The sequence below is a fragment of the Cygnus atratus genome, chromosome 18, assembly GCF_013377495.2.
Source record: "Cygnus atratus isolate AKBS03 ecotype Queensland, Australia chromosome 18, CAtr_DNAZoo_HiC_assembly, whole genome shotgun sequence".
Classification (NCBI taxonomy): Eukaryota; Metazoa; Chordata; class Aves; order Anseriformes; family Anatidae; genus Cygnus; species Cygnus atratus.
In genome coordinates this window covers 7191667-7216306 of record NC_066379.1, presented here as the reverse complement: position 1 = coordinate 7216306, position 24640 = coordinate 7191667, and the positions used below count along the sequence as shown (strand labels likewise).

Genomic DNA, 24640 nt, shown 5'->3' with positions numbered 1-24640 from the left:
AGACAATTTTAACAAGATTGTGTCTTCTTGTCCACATGCACACAAACCTAAACAATAACCGCACACAAAGAAGCCAGGCAACATGACTTTTTTACTAGATATACATCCTTTAGGTTCAAGCACGGAGCTCAGCAGAGAAAACTTCTAATGAGTTCCCGCACTTCTCACTGGGCTGTCATGCAGGAAACAAGGTACGCTCAGAATTTACCTCTTTCCTTCCAAATGCCCTGGTAGTAGATTTTAGCACAATAGGGGAAATCCCCTGCGAACAGATGCCTTTACTTCCTAGCAAGAAACATGAGTTCCCTACTCAATCCGCTCCGAGAGGAGCATAGCCTGAAAATTTACAACATAGCTGCCTTGGCTCACACATATATATATTATTAATCTGATAGTGCAATCACCATTGTTCTATGTGGCATAAGAAATTATATTAAATAGGCACTAGGTGACAATTGACTGTCAGAATCTGTAATAAGGAACCAGTAAGATCCATATCAGAATCATTTTAAAGATATGTGTTCTTTTCTTTCAGATTGAGATGACAAAGAATCCTTGATATCAAAAAATATATATTGCTTTTGATCATTTAATTAATTCAAACTTGCAAGAGAGGAGGATTGTGGCAGAAAAACAGAAAACAAGAAGTTCTCTTTCCTATATCCACTGCAGGTAGCATTAGAAACAATCAAACACAGAGTGACTTTCTGAGGTACATGACAGCAACTTTGCAGCCCTTTTTCCAAACCAAACTTACCTTGAAGGTGGCAAACATGCACGGATTCTGGGGCAAAGCCCAGCAGTGTGCTAAACCCAACCCATCTGTGGTTGTGATGCCAAGAGTGCAGCTAAATGAGAGGGGACACAGCATAGGCACCCATACAGGCCAATAACTGCTGTTTTCCAGAAGAACCCTGCTGGAACACGAGGCACTTGGAATAGTTTATATCAGTCCATACAGTCTCTGAATTTAGTCAAATCCATGTGCTGGATTAAAAGAATGCCCCAGCTTATCATCCACTACTCTTGAACAGACTGCAGTCAGTTACACTCAAAACAACCCCTCTTTACGTCTAAACACTGCTCTTTCAGCTTTTCATTTACTTCTAAAGGCAAGATCAACGATACACTTCCCAGCTGAGGGAAATAAGAATATTACAAGAACTGTAATCACTGCATCACCTGAAGTCAATTTTATCTGGTGACTGATACTAGTAAAAAAGAAAAAAGAAACAGTTTTCCCACTCCACTTGCCTACTCAGAAAAACCTACTTCTGTGGGCGCACAGCTGCTAAGTCTCCTAGGAACCTACTGAGGTTTATTGAGGAACTGCAAGACAGCAAGAGGTTTTAAACACTCTTCTGACTAAATTCTCACTTCCAGGAAAACTAAATCACCGCAGTTCACGTATGTCTTTTTGAATTAGAAGAATGTTATTTCACAAATACTTGATGTCTTAACACTGTTTATTGGAGTTCAGATATGAAGAAGGAGGTTTGGACTGAAAATAAGTCTTTATGATAATGAATAGACTGAGTCACGGGAAAAACACATTGATTGACTTAATAGTTAACTGTCAGTCATTTTCCTCACTCCTTTGTTAGGGGTGTTTTTAACTTCAAATAAATTGCATCATTATCTCTACCAGTAAAATGTAAATTCCATCTCAGTTTTGATAAAGACCATCAATACAAGAAAATAATTACCTTAATGTCCATTGCACTGATGGATTCTTAGAAGCTGTATTTTTATAATGATACGTTAAATTTTTTATCAGTTTCCTTAGTGAGGTCAGCACTATTTATAAGCACTGAGGATATTCTCAGAAAATACAAGAAAGCATGGCAGTAACAATATATGGAACAGGAGCACTAGGACTATTTATAGTTACACTGTCAGCAGCTCACCTATTGCTAGTGGCTTTCTAATGTTAACTCGCTTAACACCTGAACCAAGAAGGTACTTTAGCATCTCTGGAAACTGAGGGGGATAACTAAAAGATTAGAATGAGGCACATGACTATGAAGACTGTGTTCACATGTAGGCAAGCAGGGAATTGTCACAGGCAGCAGACTGCTGACGATGATGAAATCCCAGCAGGGCTACAGCAGAGCCTTTAAGCCTCATCCTCCTTGGCTGACTTGGACCACCAATGCAGCAGGCCTCATGGTGCTGCTGCTTTTGTGGGGAGAAGGGAACACAGTGCATTAGAGAGTGAGCAGTGTTGAAAAAAAATTGCAAGAGCTGAGGAAGGAAGGCCTGGAAGCTGGCTGAGTTCCTCAGTGCCTCCGTACTTGCTGGCTCATGGTGCTCTATAGCCTCAGAGGAGCTTGGGCACTTGTGAGCTGTTCTTACTCCTGAAGTGGCGAAAGTCAATACCACCTTTCTTACTGCAAATTCTTAACCAGGTCTTACTGAATTCCTTGCTAAATTGCAGCCTGTTTTATAAATGCAAGAAAATGAGATACAGAAAGCTTGTCCAAAGCCCTATAGTCAATGCTGGCACAATCAGGACTATGAATTCTTTCCTAATCCCATACTCATTTCCTAAGATTGGAGTTCTTTACAGAGGAAATAAATAAAGACTGAAGGTGTGAGTAGACAAGTTTTGATTCTTATATTAAAAGAACTGTGTGTTATTCTTTATTATAACTTCAAATGTTTGCGTAGAATGCACAGAAATTTTTTGGAAGGGTTTTGCTATTTATTATGATATTTTACTGCCTTATCTGAAGTCTGTTGGAACTTGCACTGAAAGACATTCAAATGTACAGCCTAAACACAAAAGTCCTTTTTGTCTTACTTCTACAAACAATTTAGTTAATTGCAATAATAAACTACTACTGCAAGTCCAACCTGGAGTATAAGTGGAAATATAGGATAAACTTAAGACAAGGAGGAACGGTATCATACTCAAATGATTTACAATAGCAAGGCTCAGTGCTATCCCTATGATAATTTATTCCAAGGAACCACTTTCATTTTAATAGTGGTCAGGGTCCAGTTCTTTTACACACTCTGATGAGGTTCCCTAAGCTGGACACTAATAGACTGCTGGTTTTGGATGATCTTCAAATCCCCATTTGGATCTGGAGACCCTTGAGCTTTCTTCCACCTGAGTGAACTGCAGCGATAGCCCTTTCTTTGATTTTGATTTAGCATTGATTTTGGTTCATGCTTACATCCTAGCCTGTTCCCAGTGGCAATTTGGAAGCTGACTCACAAGTTCTTCCATCAGCCCTGCCATGGGGCCAGCAACCCCCCGGACAGGGGAAAACAAGTCTGAGCAGGAATTGTTCCAGCTCTGCCAGCTTAATTGCTGGAAACATGCCAGAAGCTTCAGACAACTTCAATAGCAGGCCTTTGCTGATCTGATTTACTTTGACAGAAATGAGCCAGGGAGTGCACAGGCAAGCTGCTGCACCACCTCAGTGGGAACCTTCGGCAGCTTGGTAGTGATGAATGGCAGCAACCTCTTCCATCGACACAGCAGGAGCCACCGGCCAACCCATTTTGTTCAGAAGTTGCCCAGCCCAAAACAATTTCTACAATTGATCTTTTCCCATCCAAGCTCATTTTGTGTCAAATGAGTCAAAATGCTGGCTCCTCTGAGAAGGTACGAACCATAGTTTTGTTTTATTGAATTGGAATGTTTTACGTTGGTATAAAAACCTTTAAGCATGTGAATTTTTTGAGTACTTTTTGAACTCTGTTAGCATAGCTGAAACAAAAAGTATTTCCCTGTAACTCTGGCCTGAAGATACTAAGTGTCTGGCTTGTAATTAATATGTTAGGTACTTTTAAACTCTGACAGAAAATCCCAGCCACAGCTTCCAGACAGTAAAATCCTCACAATTAAAATATATGAACGTGGTTCAGATACTTGTCTAAGAACACTTTATAGTCATCTTTACCTCTAGGCACACGAGTTGTCCAATGACTTCAGTACAGCTCAAAGGCTGGCAAGATTAGGTTTAAGAAGTTTAGCCAACTGTACAAATACGAATGTAAATCAGATAAAACCAGCAAATACCAAACCCCTTCATTTTAGTGAGTTACAGAAGGAGTTTTTTATTAAATTACTCTCCATTCAAAATGATGCCACAACTAGCATTTTTGTCTATTTTGAACTACACCAATAAACACAGGAGAGTTACATTCTGCTCTATAGTACCTTTTCCTTCTCCCCCAAATACACTATACTATATTAAGGCATCTCTCTTGGGACCAAATACACTGTGCCAAATTTGGCAGTGAGAGCCTGGTCACCGAAGTCTGCAGAAATATTTCAATTGATTTCAGTGGGCTTTGGAATCGGCCCATATTGACATCCATTCAACTTCATTGAAGGAAGCTTTCCTGTGGAGCTGCAGCAGCCAATGCAGCCATAATGACTTCAAAACCAAGCTTTAAGGCCACTGCCAGTCAAATAACATCAGAGCGAGTGAACAACAGCAGAAGGAACTCATTACTATTTATCTAGATTTTTTTTTAAAAAGTGTGTATTTTCTGAGCTCACTACTGTATTTTCCAGGTGACAAAAATTTTCAGCTTGCCTTTCATTCCTCCTAGATTCGCTGGTCTAAGACGCAAACTACTTCTTTATCTCAGGCCACTGAAATAAGCATGAGGATTGCATGAGGAGGATAGGATAAATATACCAGACTAAAAAGATGAACAACCATTAATGTAGTTGGGATTTTGGCTATCTGCTAGCAGCCAGCATCATTTATTTATTTATTTATTTATTTATTTCCTGCCATTAAACTGACATTAAAGTTCCACTAATATCAACAGGAATTAACTATGAGCTTGCTGCATAGGATTTGGCATTCTCTCTTGTCACCAGTCGGATTCCTTGCTGGCTTAATGGACAACACACGCTTTTACAACAGGTGATTTCAATACAGACGTTAAAAGACATGCTAGCCTTTCACATCTGCATCTTGATCCTGCATATTTCTTACTTGCTTGAGACATTCATTTCCCCACATATGACGCCATAATTTCAAGAGCACTGTTTTAGGAACAAGGGTGACTGTGTAAATATGAACATAAAAGATAAGGGTCTCTTTGTGTTCTGGATAGGGATGCTCTTTTAAGAAATGAATTGGGAAAGTCCAAAAGAGAATTTACAGCCAACTCCATGGGAAATGTTCATCAATTAAAGTAAAGGAGTTTAGTGAGCATCAATGAGAGAGAATTTCCTAAGGCATGCTTAAATATGTCTAGACGAGAGTGACACTCATTCCTTTCATAATGCCAGAGCAGGAGGTGTTAACTTGGCTTTTAAAAAAGGGATAAAAAAGAGTTGTATGCTATTTTATATGATTCTGAAAGCACAGAATGCTCAACAAACAAGGTCTTGGGTCCAATAATAATTGTTTCTTCTGCTTATTGGAGTCTTCATTTGATAATGTGATCCTAAAGGAATGATTCAGAAGGGCTCCCTGCAGTTCTTATTTCATTAACTTTTCAAGAACCAGATGCAAATCATATTTCAACCTCTTTAAAAATCTATACTAGTTTGGTGCTTCTGGACAACTAACTCGGTGCCCAAAGGCATATCTATATTGTGACATCCTTAATAAATGCCTGCTCGCCCACAGTTCCCTAACTCCTATACATTAATTTTACTAACGAGAGATAATTCCCTCTTCCTTCAATTTAAGTATTCAAACTAAACCCAGCATTCTGCAATCCTATCAAGGAAAGAAATCCCTCTTGCTACACAGTCCCACTGTTTACTGAAAATCCATAGAACATTATGGGAATTCTTTAAATTAAGTCATTTGTCCTCAGAGCCTTGAATGACAGTGGCTCCTGACCAGCCTCACTTAGCTGGTCTCACTGCCCAGATGACGGCAAATAGTTTCTTAAAACTCTGAGTCCCTTTTAACCCATCAGAAGAGAGAGAGTAAACATCAGCAGAGGCTGCTGCAGTGCAAAGAGCACTTATACTACCTTAAAAACTGGCAAAACGAATACAGGAATTTATATTGACTACTAAGCACCTGCAGTCCAGTTCTTCCTTTCAAATACTGATGATTTTGTCCCATCCAGTGTCTTTGAATCACTCAAGGAACCTGATCTACTGCAATTAAATACTGTCAGGATGACTTGAAACCTATGACTCCTACAAATTTCTCAGAGCCGATGAAAATAACAACCCAGGCTGTGGTTTCGTCTCTTGAAGATCCTCTCCTTCCCCGTTCAGAGATCCAGGCATTCCCATTTTGCTAGAATCCAGGCAAAGGTGCATTTTACAAGCATGCCCCGGGCTGGAGTGCTGTTTATAAGCCACCCCATGCTCACTCCATTATGCATGCATCCCCCGCTGGAGGATTTGTAATACGACCTCTGCGTACCTGCCAGGAGCTGGGGGAGCTGTTGGAAGCCCAAAGCAGCTCCCTCCCTCCCCTCCCTCCGTCACACGGTGCTCACGAAGGCTCCCGCAGTGGAAGCCGAGCCAGGTGCCCCTCTCTGCCCCGAGCCGGCATCCCCGGACCCCTCTCGCCCTCCCGGTCGGAGCCTGCCAGGGGCAGCCCCTGCCCCGCGGCTCCCCAGCTCCTTGCCGGTTTCTATCTCCGCAGAAAGGGAAGCCCAACCCCTCCCCGAGCCAGGTGCCCTCGTTTTTTTGGGGCAAAAAAAAAAAAAAAGCATAAAAAATAATAATTAAAAAAAATGGATCCACATTTAAACCAAAGTGAGCAGCAGCTCTTAGAACGTCCCTAGGAAGCCGGACAGCCGATGCGACCTGGAACCTTCCTCCTTTTGTGTGTCCCCCCCCACCTCCGGCCGTAGCAGCCCGGTGCCCGCCGCAGCCCCCCCGGCCCCCCCCGCCCTGGCGCCGCCTCCTCCGAGCCCCGCGCTCGCCGCCGCCCCCCGCCCGTGCGCGTCGCCGCGCCGAGCCCCCGCCGTGCCCGGCGCTGCCGCCCCGCGGCATCCCGCAGCGCGCTCCCGGCCGGGGGGCGATGGGCGAATAGTCGGCGATAGGGCCGGGGGGGGGGCGGCCGACCCCGGTACCTCCGCGCTGCTCGAGGGGGCGGGCGGGGGGCGGCTGCGGCAAAGCGGCTCCGAGCCTGCCCTCGATTCGCTTGTGGGACCGCGGGCAGCAGGGGCGCAGCGGGTGAGCTGAGCGAGCTAACCGCCGGGAGGATTTGGGGTAAGTAAGAGGTTGTCCCCCCCAGGGGACGCTGTTATTTGGGGCCGGGGAGCGGGGCTGTGCCTCTGCAGGAGCGCGGCGGGTGCGGGATGCGCTCAGCCGCGCTGCAGCGCCAGCACTTCGCCAACTCCCGGCTGTCCGCTCCGCCTGCCTCCCCAGCGCCAAACCCGCCCGAAGTTTGCTATTTTTCGGCGTTCTCTCCTTTCCCTCCTTGTTTAAACAAGTTTGAAAATATCGCCAGCCTCAGCGGAGCCGGCCGGCGCTGCGCACCAGCCCCCGCTGCTAACAGCTGCCCCGCTGGGGCAGCTCGGAGCCGCCGGGGGGGGGGGGCAGAGCCGATGTAACCCCCCCAGCCCCACCGCGACAGGCGGGGGCGACCCGGGGAGGGGACCCAGGACCGGGTCCGGGGCCAGCCCAGGCGGGGAAGGGCAGCCCCGTACGCGGGGCAAGCCCGACCCCTGCAGTCGGGCGGCGGAAAGCCGCTTGGGCTCGCTGGGACTGCAGAAAAAGCCCGGCAGGGCTGGAGCCGAGCCGGCTGCCGCTCCGGGCTGCCCTCCCCGGGCTCTAGGGGCGGGAGAAGGCGTTGCAGCGGGTATTAATCTTTTTCCGCTCGTTTTGTAGCAGCCGGGGAGGAAAGCCCTCTCCCGCCGCCTCCCTGCCCCGGGCATGTTGGCAGCGCCCCGCTGAGCCGTGCGGAGTTTGGGGTAACTCGCGTCTGGCCGCCCTGGAATAGAGACACTCTCCGGACCGGATCGGTTGGGGTTTGTGGTCTATGTCTTGTTGGGAAATCTGGTGGATTTTTTACTCGCTTGTGGAGGAAGAGCCCTGTGCTGGCGGTCGGCTTCGTGCTCTTTTTTGGAGGGCGAAGGAAGGGAAGGGATCTCGCTTGAGCCGTACAGAGAGAGAGCTCGGACATGTGTTGTCAGCACATCTGGGGAATACAGGCTGCAAGTCCGAAAGGAAAATTGCTGGGATCGTTCAAACTGCGATATTGATCTTTGTTATTTTTTTTCGCCGAGGGATGCACTTGGCATGAGAATCGGAGGATGGAAATTGTTTGGGAGGTGCTTTTTCTTCTGCAAGCGAATTTCATCGTCTGCATTTCAGGTACGCAACTGGCATCGAAAAGGCGGGTGTGGGGGAAAAATACCCTTCAGGGTTCCCAGGGCTTCCCTTAGCAAGGGGCAAGAGGTACGGCTACATCCAAGTCAAAACAGTAGTCAAAAAATGCGTGAACAACATATCATGTGTGGAACGTGACAGAAATCCCCAACCATAGTGCCCCCCTTAATTCCACTGCCTGTTTTGTGATTATGATACGTTGGTTGCAAGAAATAACCACGGCGTGCTGGTTAAGGAGATGCTTAAAATTCCTAATGTGCTAATGGCTGTGATAATTAATCCCACCATCACAGTACTCTCAGAATTTCATAGTTCCTGAAGTTCTTAAACTCGGTTGATCTGTGGATCTTACAAGGTTTGCGGTTCATTGGCAGATTTGTCATGTTCTGCTGCCACAGTTCAGGGACTGCAAAGGGAGGAATGATACTAATGAACGTGCCTCTGCTTTTAAACGGGAGCTTTGCTGTGCCTATGCTCTTAAAATGATTTTTATTTTAATAACCCCATCCAAAGAATGCCTTGGGGGCTGGGATTCCAGCTTTAGGCTTCTCATGTTAAGCTTGAAATGCTCTCTCTCTCTCCAGTATGTAGAAATCAGGTAATTTCAGTTGTCACCAGAGCTTGTCCAATTAATGAATAGGCACGGCCGGGTGTCTAGCGTAAAGGATTGGAACAATTTATTCCTGGGGAAAACACTCCCTTCTGCTGCAAAAGCCCTGGCTGCCTTGTTAATTTGTCATGTCAGTCATGCTGGAATAATTATGTTGCAGGAGGCAGTGGAGGGGAGATGGCCAGTTTTCTAGTTTGGGACACTCTGGGGAGCCCCGTGGGGATTCAGCTGCCTGCGGCTCCTGCTGCTCCGCTTCCCTGCAGGCGGCTGCTGCCCCCGAGTTGTTGCATAAGTCCAGAAATGGGAACGCGAGCAACAGCAGGCAGAACGCTGCAGGGGGGCAGCGGGGCATCCTGGTGGGCATCACAGAGCCCCCCCCAGAGGTGCCTGGGGAGAGGGAGCTCCAGAGCTCCCCTCGGACCGCGCAGACACAGGCCTGGCCTAGCACCTAGCCTGCAGCACCTGCAGCATCTCGCCCTGAGAGCGCCTGCCTGACTGCACTCTCTGCAGCACTGCCCGGCTGATCCACCCCTGCAACCCTTGGACTGGTGACACTGGTACTGACATTTGGGGTGGCAGCATCTACATTAATTTGTACTGCCGGTGCCTACCCCAAAACTTCTTGTATTCCTGAGCAAATTCTGTTGCTCTCAGCCTGCGGGGTATGCGAGTCCTTCTTTTATCCCTACAGACCGGCACCATCTGCCACCAGCCATCCAGGTGACGCTGGCAGCACCCCAAGCTGACCTTCCACTTGTGCCCACTGGTACCATCAGAATAATTCTCTTTCTCGCTCTTTAGAACCGCAAAACCTGCCGCCTCTTGTCATTTAAATCTCACACTTACCTATTTAGCTCAGCATGATATGCCACCTGTACAGTTCCCTTCAAATTACACACTTCTGTAAGTACCACAGTGAGAATGGAAAAACAAACTCTCATCCCTTTTTTGGCCATTCTGACAGTAATATCTCGAGACAGAAAAAAGCTGTCCCATTCTGTGCAGGTCCTTATGCCACGCATTTAGCTGCCAGGGTTTCCTAACCTTCCCCCTTCCTTTTCTCACCTTCAGACATGGGAACCCAGGCATCTGAAACCGACAGTGGGATCAGTCCTGCAGGGGATCTCTGCACCCTCCATCTCCCTCTAGCATTAAAAGCAGCCTGTTTTCTTTTTCTTTTTCTTTTCTTTTTCTTTCTGTTTTTTTTTTTTGAGGAATACATTCAATAAGTGAATGAGGATGTTTTTGCTTCATGGTTAAAGCTGTGGTTTCAGATAATTTGTTTAAACCACATACAGGATGAATGCATGCATTTAGCCTTTCTTTTTTTCTTCTTAGGGATTTTTATTTTTTTCAGGAATCCTTCGTCATCTTGGTGAAAAGGATTAAGATTTGTAGATATCTGACTGGCACTAATGCTTTGTATCTGTCATCCTTTTTACACTACGTTTTGTAGCATATTATATAGCTGGGATGTCTGGATAGCAGTCGAAGTAAGAGAAAGTGTAATGAAGCCTCTTAAGGTTTGCTGCAGCTTAACACTGGTTTTCAGAACTATGTATTTTTAGCACTTCAGCACTGGTTGTTCATTCAACATGTTTCTTAAAAAAGACACTATTTGAGCACATTGCTGCAAATTACAGAAATGTGAATTAAGGAATATGGTAGTGTTTTTCTTTTCTTAGTGAGTTAATTGTTTCAGCAATGAAGACTGTTCTTCTGTGCGTGGATCTTTCCTGAACATTAGCAAAGACTAAATTCAGTGTGTATTTAAACCTGTAATGGCCTTCCTACTAATTTCAGTGGATATTTGGACTAGGGCCTTTTAAGGGCTGCTGTTCAAAGGGATGATGTTAGTCACTGAACAGAATTGACTATTAAGTTAGCTTATGAGTAATTTATCATTATTAGTAAACGTATTTATTAAAGATAGGTTTGATGTAACGTCACACTTTTGGTATGTATTTACATGACATTTACGCATAAAATGTGCTGAATGTAGTACTTACACTGTATCTTCATCAGATTAAATAATGAAGATATAACATACAATTGGTTTTTTGGTGTCTTGCGTGAATTTTTGTAAGACTGTAAGTTTTGGTAGTACCTTCAGAGTACTTAGAATATGGAAAGCAATTTAATCTATTAAAAAGAGGTATATATTTTTTCAAAATATTTTATACCTAACATATTATTTATTGGTCAGTTACCTGTGTGTATGTTAGATTGCTTGGTTTGGAAGAAATGGTACTGATAATTGACATATATATATATTTTTTAATTACTACCCTGTATGTTTGGGAAATGATGTATCAGTGAACATAAATGGAGTATTTTTGTTCTCTTGACATACTGAATTAAGGCTTTTGCTATTTGAAATTGTTTGTTTGAAAGGAGAGTCTAGTTTCTTTGTACAGATGCAAACAAGAAATAAGAATAAATTGAAGGACCAAGAAAACAATTTCTGTCCTTTAGAAAGAAATGAAAGCCCTCTCTTTCCTTGCATGTCATGATGCATATTTATTCCTTTGAGTTGTAGTCTCTGAGGAAAACTAGTCATGATTTGTATTATGATTTTCGAGGGTTTGTTCCTTTTTATGATAGCACAGCATAAAGGGAACACAGAGTATTTGAAGTGAAGATGTCCTGTAGATAGAATGCTGAATTAAGACCCCTCTGGTTGTTGTTCCGTTGAAGATGCAGATAATCATAGCATGGGGACTATACTGTTTGTATAGAAAAAGAATTATAGTTGTTGGTATGATGACCAAAATATCCTTCCTGGCTGAGAATACTACCTAAGATTAATTATCATCAGTGTTCTCAGCTGTAAGTGAGATGTTTTTGATCCCTTAATGGCTGCCACATTTGCTTGCATAGTCATTTGTATAAACCATGCGCACCCTTTGTGATTCTACATATTAAAAATCAATTTCAGGATAAAAATCAGAATGCTGTTTTCAAACCCTTGCAGGATACTTCATTTAAATAAGGAAGTGCTACTATAGTAGGCATTGATTAAGAAGATATCTATGTACATTTTCTGTTAATCCATCAACAAAATGATTTACAGAACCTGCATGTTCAACATCCTTGTGGCTTCCTATGAATTGATATATTATCTCTTACTGTTTTGGCTTGTGGGAACTAATATGGATGAAATTCATGCAAGCCCTACAGCTCTCATTATTTGAAAGCATTTTCATCCTTTGCTGTCATCCTAAGTCAGGTAGGGGCACATCCCTTCTATGATATAACTGCTTCAGCCTGTTTGACAGAACACACAGGAGTCATAAATCATGTCTCATGAACAACTATGATGGTATTAAAAAACTTCTGGGTATCAAGGAATCTCCTGTGTATTGAGCATCTCCTGGCATTGAGGTCTATGAGTGTTCTTGGAGCACAACTGCACTTCATTTTCCATCTTGCTGCTGCTTTGGTCTCTGAGCTCTTATTACCTGGCATAACACAGATGTCCTATAGGATCTCTAAATTATGCCAGGGCTTGAATTAGCTATTGAATGATGATGTGTAAGGTCTGATAACTCTTCTTCTCCTGCCCTTGTACAACTGGAGGTAATTCAAGGCAGCATGTGTGCTTGTAGAAGAGAATACCAAGGCTCTCATGTCCACTGGTAGCTAATGCTGAATGCTTCATTGTTATGTTTGGACAAAAATGTTGAAACCACGTTAATTATTCTCAAATAATGTCATAGAAATAGCGTTTTCTGGCACTTTTGTTAAGAAATGCGATATCCTAGGGGAAGAAATTATTCATAGCGCAGATATATGCGAGAGGAAAGCAATCACTAGGCACATAGGCATGTGGAATATGCAGCCTGGTACATCTGGTGCCTAAGAGCTTCTGGCATCCGATCCACTATAGTATTCTTTTCTGCTTTATCCTATCTCCACAGCTTCATGTGTGTGGGCAAACCTTCATGCTTGCATGGGGTTTGTTGATGTTACTGAAAATCCACGTGGACTCAATCCTCCTGCTCACATTCAAACACAGGATGGAGGCCATATGTTGTATCCAAAGACTCTCAGTTTCTTATCATTTGAATGCTTTCTCACTTCAGAGATGTTGCCGCCTTTTCAAAAGGTGTGAAGATGTTTCTGCTTTAGAATTCTATGGAAATAGCCTTGTAGTCTCCTATAAATGTCTGCTTTACTTTTTTTTTGTGTGGTTGTGTGTGCGTGTCCTGTGTTTTTCATCATTCTATTTTTGTTGTTAGTTTTACAGCTAGAGCGTGACCAGATAGGCGCTAAAGTGTCAAAACAACACCAATATTTTTAGCCTATGTAAAGGTAGTAGAAAGGAACATTTATGAATAGTTTTGCACATATTATGCTGAGCTATTTTCCATCCAATACACTGAGGGGAAGAAACTGGTAATCATTGCTATTGTTTTCCAAATCTCAGTGATGAATATATCCAGTTTTCAAAGGGACCTCTTGTCCTCATTGTGTTGCCTCATTGGTAATCCAATTGATCTAGATACTAACCCTCCAAAACAAAATTATTTAAAACAAGAATAAAACCCCAACTCAAATAAGCACTCTCAATTTAAAGGTATTCTTTAAGTCTTTAAGATACAGCTGATGTTAGAGAGAAATTTTGCCCTTGAAAATGTTTTTGTTTTAAAGTCTGTTACAGCTAGATTTTGAATTCAGCAAGGACTGAAAGGGCTTGCCATCTGCATTATGAATATTCCTTGTATAACAATGAACAAGGAATTCTGCCTACTATAAAAGGCTGATTTTCTGATTTGTTGCTATTGGTCAAAGCATTGCTTTCCCACTTGGCTGATAGGCTGTCATTTAGATGAGGAGTGAACTGCTGTTTTCACTGTTACCAATTGTTTATTGCTAAACTTAACATGGCAAAGAATGAAGATCGGTCCATCTGGGCTGTTAATAGAAGACTATATAAGCCTGTTTAACATCATCTTATTACCAGCTCAAGCATTAGACAAAACTAGATGACAGTTATGGACAACACTGACATACTGTGATAAGTGTTATTTTGATCCTATCTTCCTTTCATCTTAACTATGCATCATGTTGGGAGGAACAGAAAATAGGCAACAAAGTTTTTAATGACTTGTTTAGAGGCAATATTGTCTAGTATGACTGTATTTCCATTGTAATCATAGAATGGCTCGAGTTGGAAGCGACCTAAAAGATCATCGTAGTTCCAACCCTCAATGCCATCAGAAGGTGCAAAAGTGCCTGTCCATACAGTGGAGAAAAAATGGAACAAAATTCCATTGTGATAGATAAATTGAAACAGTAATGCTAAATAATTAGGAAATACATTCTTTAAAAACAGGGTAATAGGGTAATTTATAGCCCAAACTGTTTACATTTGAATTCAAAGTAGAATGTTTTATTGCTGATTTAACCATTGATTGTTAAAAAGCTATCAAGGGTCTTCCACTGAAATTCCGCTGGATCTTGAAGATATAATAGGAAGTTATTATTGTCATAAAAATAGATGACTAAAACATTTTAGACCTATGTTCTGTGTAGCATAGTAACCTTTCTGGTGATACAGGCAAGTACTGGCTGTGTCATAGGCAGTGTAATGTTATTTACCAATATGGGAAAGGTTTCATGCAGTACTTAGCAGTTGACAGTTGAGGTAAGAAGGCATAAGGAAACCTATATTTATACACACTTTAAAAGACCTTGTAACTCTGAAAATGTTATAAATGGCTTTAGTGTTAATGAGATTTGGGCCTTACAACTTTCAAAAACTTAATGCTTGACAATGAGAAAAGCTTTAAATGGCAGATCTCCGTGCTGCTGTTGAGAACAATGGGGTGCCATGTACAGCTCTATCCAGGGCAACAGCCCTAAAATATTTCCTTTTATCTTTTATTTATCTTGAAAAATGATTGGTGATTAGTTCACACAGACCCAGAGTAATGAAAGCAATGGGCAGAACTAAACAAAAGATGCTTTCATTGTTTGGTGTATTTTTCCATACAAAAGTACTTGTGGTTTAGATTTGTGGATCTGTATTTCTGTAGTAAAACAATATTAAATTAATATGTCCCACAGTGTCATCTTTTGTAATGTTATTACTAGAAAAATATCACAGCAGCTGTAGTTCACAAAAAAATAATAATTAGAATGTACTTTTTAACAAGATAATGAAATAAAGATGGGTGTTATCCATAATGTTATCTATTCATTCTGACATTCTTTCTTCCTTTCTGTATCAAGCACTTAACTTGATCAAGCTCAGAATACCCTATGTTTGTCATCTGGCTTTTAAGCATGGAACAGAGTTGTGCACTGTCTGGTCCAAAGTGGCTTTTAAGCACATGCAGGGAGGAGGAAGCTAAACTCTAAATGTGTTGACATCTCTAGCTTTTGGAAGTAATGTTTGAGTAGATGGATTTAGAGGGAAAATGGTTTTTTTTGCAAAATCATCTTGTCAGTTTTGTGGGTTGTTTCCAATTTAAGTTCTTTCCTACTGTTAACTACTATAATGCCCTGTTCTGCTTCAAGAATAGTCCTCAGAATGGCGTTTTTCTGTTCTGCCACGGGTAGAAAGACTAGCATAGCAGGACTCCTACAGAATTTGCCTTTTTAATGCTGCAAGATAATGAGCAATACTGAAAGGCCTTTTGGTGTGCCTGAGTATGGAAAACTGTATCGTTCAAAGTGATGTTAGAATGACCATGCCTTCCAGCAAACTGCCTGATAGCTCTTCTGGCAGTTGGGTAACTGAAGGGAGTGGGAAGGATTGCTACAGCCACAGCTAAATTTTGTTTGGCCAAATGACATACTTGGGCTGCTAGAAGGAGCGTTAATTTGCGTTTGCCACTGTGGCAGAAAAAAAGAAACTGATTCTAATTTTCTCTTTAAGAGCAAGGTGGTACTGAAGATTGGTGCATGCTGGCAGTAAATCATAGTAATACTTTCATACACAGTCCTCTAAAAATGAAATTATATGGAGAATAAGCTATTTGTTCATACATGGGTAGAAAGCTATAGCATTTGCAGGTATGTAATTTCCTATAGGGGAAGCTGCAGTTAGTTATGGAAAGGAAGGGCAACTGTTGCTTGAAAGAAAAGGTGTTTGATGCTTGGGAGGGTGTGAACAGCCACTGTCAGCAGATTTGTCTGAATGGGATTGTGCAGCCTGGATTTTTCCAAGAATGAAAGTAATGGATGGGAAGAGACTGGGTTGTACTTCAATAAAAAAGAAAAAACAATGGTGTGGTTCATTCGTAAACCTTGGAAGAATTTGCAGATAGTAAGTAGTGTTGGTCACACTTCCACAACAGAGAATCTGAGGTAAAATGTGTGACAAGTCTCCCAACAGCAATATAAATATTTAATTACAATTCATTTTCACTCTCAGTTGCACCTTGAAGCACTTGAATTACTCTTAAACCTTGTTTCTGGTCAGGCTCTGACACTGAATCACCTCAGTGAAATGAGGGAGCCTGTGGGTGCCGGAGCCAGGAGAGAAGGTGCTGACAGGCCCTGGGGGGCAAGCCCACGGGCTCTGCAGCCTCACCCCAACACCCCCAGGATCTGCCTCTCCCTTCCACGTCATTTCTGATCCTACACAGCCACATAGCCTTGGCTCAGACTGCTGTGGCAAGAGAAGCCACGTGTGGTGCCTCTGTGGCTCAGAACTAAATGCCTTTAACCTCAGCCCCCCGCATGCCCCTCAGCCATGCGCACCCTGCCGCTCCTCACCTCACCTCGCCTCACTGACTGGATTAATCGGCTTGACAGCGGACCTTCTCGCTAGGGACATGTCTCCTCTCCTTGCCACAGCTGTGCCTGGTGATGGCAGGAGGGTGGCTGCCCTGCGTGGCTCTCCTTGGACTTGCTGTTCACCTCAGGGACACTGTGCCCCACAGGCAGGTGACTGCCCCCTGTGGCACTTCCTGTGCTTGCAAATGCCTTCTAGAAACATCTTCCTGGAAACAGTTTCTGTGAGGTACATACTAAGCTGTCTCTCGATTTCTGACTGGAAGGGGGACAGCTGCAGCTGGATTATGAAAACCAGGCAAATCTGCCCCAGAGAAACATAAAATAACCATTTCCAAACTTCTAAAACTTGAAGGGCTATGAGCTTGTGGTAGTTTCTGCTCCTTTGCCTCATGTAGTTTGCTTCAGCTAGATTTATCATAGAATCATAGAATATCCCCAGTTGGAAGGGACACGTAAGGATGATTGAGACCAACTCCTGGCTCCACATAGGTCTACCCAAAAATTCAGACCATAATTATCCTTGGTGTTTAAACTTGCATGGCTTCATGCAACAGTCACGGCATGGGGCCTGGTGTGTTCTCTCAGGGTCTGGATCCCTCCTCCTCTCTCTGCCTGTCCATTAGAAGGTATTTTTTTTCTTCATAATACTAGCAGTGAAGGTATGAGGAAGTACATTTATGGTGTATTTAAGAATCACATCAATTAGAGTTTAACTTAAATTGGTTTGCATGCTTTCCAGGAATTAGTGTATTACTAAGGTAAAATTCAGTCCTGTATTACAAGGTTCTTCCATAAACATGTTATTTAAATTCTGCTTAAATTTTTTAACATTCATTCAGTTGGCCTCTTTTAAGTTTTTATTGTGACTAGGAGTAATGAACAGGTTCCTTGAAGTGCAGCACCTACATTCATGCCTCATGTTTCACATCTGCGTTGTGCTGGCGTAAGCAACAACAGAAGGTTGAGGGCACCACAGATTCTGGCCCTACATTTTCTTTGGAGTTCATGGTATCAGCAGACCAACAGATTCCTTTACTTACTACTCTAGTTACTGGATATGCTGTGCATATATATATGTGAATTTATTTTGTGGCCTCATCTCAGGGCATTTTGCTCATGATGTCTTAACTCCTGCTTTTTATTTTCCAGTATATTCGCCTGGCTTCACCATTTATTTATATATATTTTTTGTTAATATTCATATTTATAAGTGGTATCTTATTGTTGTAGTAAGTTTTCATGCCTGCTGGAAAGCAAAATAATCTGCAAGGACTCCAGTCTTCTCTCATTTGCCCAGATGATCCTGAGGCAGTTAGTAATTGCAAGTGGGATTTAAAGTTACCTGCAGATGAATAATTTTTATCCTCAGTAAACCCCTTGGCTCTCTCCAAGGTGTTAACAATTCATCTTTGCCAGTCTGTAATTGTGTCTTTGCTCTAGAGTCACAGGTATTTAGCTCACTATGGAAAGGGATGCAATATAGAGTAATAAATAATACGATTTAACTTTATTAGGTAACATTAATGTGTTTTCATACTTGTCAGCTAAAAACTTATTCATCCTTTTTAGATTTTATCGGTATACATTAATACATAGATTCAGCAAAATGCAAAGCGTAAAAGACATGCTTAATTGTTTTGCTGCATCTGAGTCTTAATATGCAATTGTGTAAAATAACTTAGAATAAGGATGTGCTTAAGTGCTTTGCTGAATCAAGGACTAGCAGTGGTATCATAAACGAGTAATGCAAAATCTTTGGAAATGCCCAGCTAAAATGAGCAGAAATTTTCATAATCGCTGATTAAGTTAAACAGTTGTATAGAAAATAGTTTTGATCTAGGTAAAATCATATTAGTTCTTTGTGTGGTAAAGTCAAGTTGTGGACTTTTCTAGTATGACTAACATAGCAAGAGAGAGTACAATCAGGATTAAAATTATTTGCATTGTAATTAGTTAACTCTCTCTATATGGATGCCCTGAATGATACAGATGCCATTTTTCACAACAGTAAATAGATTACCCCTAGACTGTGGTAAACAAAAACAAAAATAGCAAGAGATGGGTGACAGTACACAATCATTTTCATGTGTGACTTTCTGTTCCACTTATTTTCCAGTACAAATTTTAAATTTATTTTGATCAGACCTCAAGTACTGATATAAAGAGGACATCCTGTGTAGAGACCTGGGCTGTGGGGCTGCCTATGTGCCTGCTGGAGGGATGGGCTGTGGGGCTGCCTGTGTGCACTGCTGGGTTGTGTGATGAGGGAAGACCCACAATACTGGGTGCTGAACAGTGGTGCCTGGGTAAACCTCATGCCAATTTTGTGCAAGCAGCTGGGATGGTCTAAATTGCAAAAGCAGAGTTTAGTCAAGCTGATACAGGGAACTTCTCATGGGGAATATATAAAAAAAGTGTGGTTCATTCTATCCCTCTGTCTGTTACCAAAACAAACCAAATACTGCCTATCTACTCCTGAGGGAAGGTGGTAGCATAGTCAGTATGTATCAATTGAAAAGTTCTTCATGTCTTAAATGAGGTCAGGCTTCATATGTGGTGTTAAGAATAAATTTATACTGTGGTAAGAAAGTTTACCTAACTATTGCACTATTTATAAAAATGGATAGATAAAGCTCTATAATATATTTACATCATACTTAAGTATTTGGGCTGTGACTATCGAAGGGCTTGGAACCTGCAAACTTTCTCCTTTTTCTTCTCCAGCCGTTATCCTGCTTTGGTTTTAGTTGGTGCTACACAAAAACATAACTCTGATAACTTGTGCTCCTACCTCTCCCATTTTAACTTCATTACTCTTTGTGACTGGGACTTTCTATGTCTTCATGTTTTTAAATACTTCCTTACTTCACAGTATTAAAAGAGCATATCTGACAAGATAGTCATCATCTTCCTTTTAATGCTCCTGAAAAAGAGCTTGTGACTCAGATTTCAGAACGCAGCACATAACAGTGGAATATAAATCGTTTCTGAAAGGTCTCCCTTTCAATGGCTGCTTTACTGATTTCCTGGTAATTGCTCTGGAGGACCAAAAGATGAAGTTGTATCTTGATCACATAATATCATCACATTGCTTGACATCTAAAAATTGATTCTAGTCACTAAATACCCCAGAACCTAAAATCTTGGAAATAGAGCATTCTTAGGTATAATAACAGAGTACATAGCATAATACTAGTTCATTTAAAAAACTCTTAAGTGTTTTGGATGTTACTTTCACTCATACTATATAAATGGTACAGAAATAATCTCCTGGCATTTGCTTGGAATGACAGTCGTCAATACCTACACATTGATTAAAAGTCTTACGTAGAAACAAAAATGTATTTGTTTTACACAAATGTGTTTTGGATATTCTGCCGGGGGGAGGGTGGGGAAGTACAAGCTTTGCTAATATAGACTGAAATAAAGTCTAAAATAGAAGCTTCAGATCAGCTCCTAGTTCCTAGAGGTAGTATGCAATGGAATTACTCTGCCAAAAATGTTGGCATTGAGTTTAGTCAAGTATTAAGTAGAGGTCTCGTGGTAAAAAGTCCCATTAAAAACACCCTGTGACCTCTGCTGTGGGATTCCGGTATGTGAGAGAACCATGCTTAGAAGCTTTGCTAGTCATGTGGTCAGAATGATTTTCAATCACTTTGGTCATTACTGGATTAAAATTGAGGCTGCAGAGATTAATGGTCTGTTGTTACTAATCCACTAAACCTCTGTTCCTAGATCTTTTAAATTGACTGAACCTATAGATTGTTAGGTTACTGAGATACGGTTTGTAATGTTTTTAACTGTCTTTCTTGATGTTTGGTGTTAGTAGTATCCCATTATTTATTGCTCTTTGAGATGCTGATCTGGGCTTTTCCTGAATGGAAGTGAATTTATACATTTTTATTTATATTACTCTATAGCACAGTAAAAGTTTATATCATTTTAAATGAATGTGGAAAGAAAGTTTTACTTTGTTTAGAGATGAGTTGTTATTAGTAGAGGCTCAAGTAAGAACAACAGAAACTAGATCTTGCTTTAACTTCCTTGGTACAAGGAAGTGGTGGTCACTGCTCCTAACTGTCAAAATATCCACTACCTCTCTTCAGTCTGTCTGTCGCTAACAGTGCTGGTGGATTTCACCACCCTCTGGTGGAAATCCACCTTCAGGTGGATTTCATTGGCATTTGAAGATGTAGCAAAATGCAAAATTAGTTAGAGCTTTGCGGAAATTTTATTTTCTAAAACAGTGTAGGATTTGGATTAGTAGGGCTCAGGGCTGTTCCCAGAGATCTAGCCTGGCTAGGCTTAATTTCAGTACTTATTTCTGTGCAGGTGTAAGAAGTTTTCTTCAAATGAAAAACAATGTATAAAAAATAAGAGGAAAGCAATGAGGAAATGGTTGATCCATTTAGAGAGATATGAGGAAATTTTGGGCACTACAGTGTAGTGGTTTGGGTTTCAGCGGGGATCTATAAAGAAGAGGCATGAAGAGAGCTTTATCAGGTCTTCATCAGTACAATATGGAGGGGACTGGAACTAGGGGAGAGGGAACAGCATGCAGAAGAAATCAGATTGATAGTGGCTGGGAGAGTTCTGGGGACATTTAATTTGAATGGATGGTTTTATATTAGAGAAGCAGAGTGATGGAGGCCCTTATTATGTGTTTTGGGCCCTATTTACCACATCTGTGCTTAAAGTTGCAAATTGGAATTGTTTTGGCTTTCAAGTGTTTGTAATTTTCTGAAACACTCCATTCTAAAAGTGTAATTAAAAAAAAAAGAGTTTGATTTTGTTATAGGAGAATGTAAAATACATTCTTTTAAATACGATTTCCTTTGATGAAAGGAGTTGAGTACCTGGTGCCTGCCAGATTGGTGTAGATGCAATTTCTACATGACATACAGAAGATGAAATGGGTTTTGATTGAATAAATAATGACAACAGTCTAGCTTTAAACAACTAGATTTTGGTGTTTGTTTAAAACACAACGTAACTTACTCTTTAACAGGAAGCATGCTTAAATTATCATCTAATTATATCTTGCTTTGAATGGGGTTTTGATTCCTATCATTATATGCTGAAAACAGGCAGAAATATTTTGCTTTTGTGTTCACTGCAGGAGATGTGGAAAAGTCGTAGGAAAGTATGCTTTTGCATTTTAACTGCAATTGCATTAATCTGCTTGGGAAAAGGGAGTATAAATTAATTACCCATTAAACTCACTGAAAACGAATGCATTTCTGATTTAAAGGGTCACTATGTCATAAAATTTTATGATTATTAACTTACTACAAATGTATTCTACATGTTTATACTAACATAAAGTAAGGTAACATGGCTTTAACTTTAACTTACAACTCTGTCAGGGAATTCTAGTAATTAAAGTAAACATTTTATTTCATGTGACCATCTCTGTTTCTGAACCCTGGTGATTTGGCTTATCCTTTTGCCTTCTGGTTATCACAGTAGTAGTAGGTCTTGATTAAGGACTGCAAAGAGCTTTTACGTCTGCTCTTGTCACAAAGCTATGTAGGATAAACTAGGCCAAAGAAAACTCATCATGCAAACTACAGACCTACAGTTATTTCCCTCCAGATTGAATAGTGTATTCAAATAAAACTGGGACTGTGGAAGTAAATCTGAAATGTTCAAATGGATTTTTGGCAATTTCTCAAAACTCACTTGAAAAAGAGAAAAATATTAACATAAGACTGAAATGTATGACTATATGAAAGAGGCAAGATCCCTTAAGAAGTTAATTGTCTTGACAGCCTTTAGGAAGTACAGTCCTTATCCTCCAGGAAATGAGAGTTCATCATCAAAATGAAAACAACTGTTACACCTACTGAGGTGAGTAGACCAATGAGAACAGATATTGTGAAAATGAAAAGAAAAAGTGTCCTCTTACTTAAAACGGAAATACACGGTGCTATATAAATACAAGGACTCATATAATATTCTTCAGAAGACTAATCTGTGAGAACTAGACATTATATAAGCTCCCAACATATGGGATCTGAGTAATGTTTGCAGCTCCACAGAAAGGCTTTGAAGCTTCAACCACATGTTGCAAGGGTTTTAGATCTGGCTCTAAATTACAGCCCCACAGTAGGATCTTTAGCTAGCACTTTGGCCAGCCACTGAGCAGTTCTTCCCACTTGATCAGGTTCACATTGCAGACAAATGAGGCATTTGTTGAGTGGAGCAACACAAAGTAGTTTCTCTGTATCCCTGTGTTTGTGACTGTCTACTGAATGGCTTCAGGAGATTTGAAGTTGAGTAGATTTGAAGTTGAGTAGCCCTATCTAATAGCTGAAAATGTATTGTGCTGTCAGACTTACCTTTCTCTGTTTAGACACTTTAGGGACCAGGGGCTTGACTGTCCAGTGTCTAGCATCCAAAGTAGCTATAACCCCAGTGAGTTAGTGAGAAATACTACTCTATTAGAATTACAGCAGTTTTTACCCTCTAGGCTTGAGTGCAAAATAACAAGCAAACAGATCCTGTGTTTATGTAAATCAGTGCAACTTGAAAGATCTTTTCTGTTTTGTAAGATAAAGGAGCTAGCTCAAAGCATGTGTGCTGCAGGATCAGGCCCTGGGATCTGGGATGCATCAGTGTGGCGAGTTAGGCTTTGAATTGGAAGTCATATGGCCACTACCTCTGCTAACGGAAATGTTTATTCCATGGTTCTAATCCAGATTTAAGACTGACTTAAATATTCTAACAGTTACCAAATAAACATGTAGTTTGCTCATTCTGGGGGATTTGTTTTTACAGCAGTCATGCAAAGAGAACCCTGTTATGGTTGGGCCATTTTTTAAAGCTTCTGCCATCTCTTGCACTCTTGGTATTGCTGTTTTTTTCTCAGTTGCTCTTAAAGGCAATATTAACAGATGGTATGCATTGCTCATTAAATCTGCATCTACACCTCTCCAAGGACTGCAAAGATGTTGGGAAACAGACCATGTTACTGCAGTAAGTGCTTAGAAGCCTGGAACTTACTGTGCTATTCATGATCAGTTTTCACAATCAGTGTCTTTTGAGTACTATAGCAGTAGAGTTAAAAATACATTGATTGAATATTTCTGATTTAGCCAAGCCCAGGTATGTCCCATTTTCTCACAGATTGGATAAGGTGCCTGTGATTCTTTCATACTTGCCATAAATTCTTTGGTAGTGTTACAGCCAACAACTCTTCCCTTTTATATAAATTAGGTTCTTAATGCTGGGCATTAAACCTAGATACCTGTATTAATTTCCCACCTCCTTCTACATCTGCTTGCTTTTCCTTAAGATTGCTTTCTCTGTGATTCTAAGCTCTTCTTTTTCTCCTGCAGTGGTGACAGTCTTTAAATAAGTTAGATACATAGATGTTACTTCTAGGCCTTCTCAATTCCAATGTCTGAAGAGACAGCGCTTTGATGTGTGGGTTGGAAGGGCATCGTGCCAGCATGGAAGTTGCTTTCCGTATGCTTCAGATTGGTGGTGAGAGATGCAGAAATACAACTAGCAGATAAGAAGTCTCATTTCAGCTTCTTTATTACTCTGATTTGGAACTGATGGGATCTGACCAGCAATCCCAAGCACATCAATATAGCCAGAAATAGGGTGCTCCCATCTTGTTTCTCTTAATCTTTTCTTTTCTTTAGTAAATGTTGGATCAGAAAGGTTAAGCTGTTGTTGATTTCGTGGGTCATGGAAGGTTAAGATTTAGTTCACATTTCTTTTATAGTTGACCTGTGTTAGGGATAAGGAAGCTAAAAAGTGGGTAGTACAGTAAGTGGAAATGATATCAACCCCGTACTGTTTTTACAGAAAGAACCATTTCAACCCTTCTGTGTTTCAGGTGGTTTAAATGGGCAGTGAGAATTGGAAATTCAGTAATTTCTCCTAGTATTTTGTATTTTTATTTATGATTTTCTGTTGGCTAAGGATGTTTCATGTTCTGTAGGCGAAGCCTAAATAAAAAGTGATTTTAAATACATCAATTT

General features: G+C 41.2%; 1 protein-coding gene across 6 annotated transcripts in view; it reads left to right on the top strand.

Moving 5' to 3' along the window:
- Nucleotides 1–7063: 7063 nt before the first annotated feature.
- The window catches only part of CA10 (carbonic anhydrase 10), a 202178-nt gene continuing 184601 nt past the window's right edge, over nt 7064–24640 (top strand). Inside the window, exons 1-2 of one of the 6 annotated variants that reach the window (XM_050714394.1) lie at nt 7064–7165; nt 7787–8272. In XM_050714394.1, the coding sequence (XP_050570351.1) occupies nt 8212–8272 (61 nt within the window). In that variant the 5' untranslated portion in view covers nt 7064–7165; nt 7787–8211. Of the gene's footprint in view, nt 7166–7674; nt 8273–24640 lie in introns of those variants that run through there. The other 5 variants (XM_035558913.2, XM_035558909.2, XM_050714395.1 and 2 more) reach the window with 5 other exon arrangements.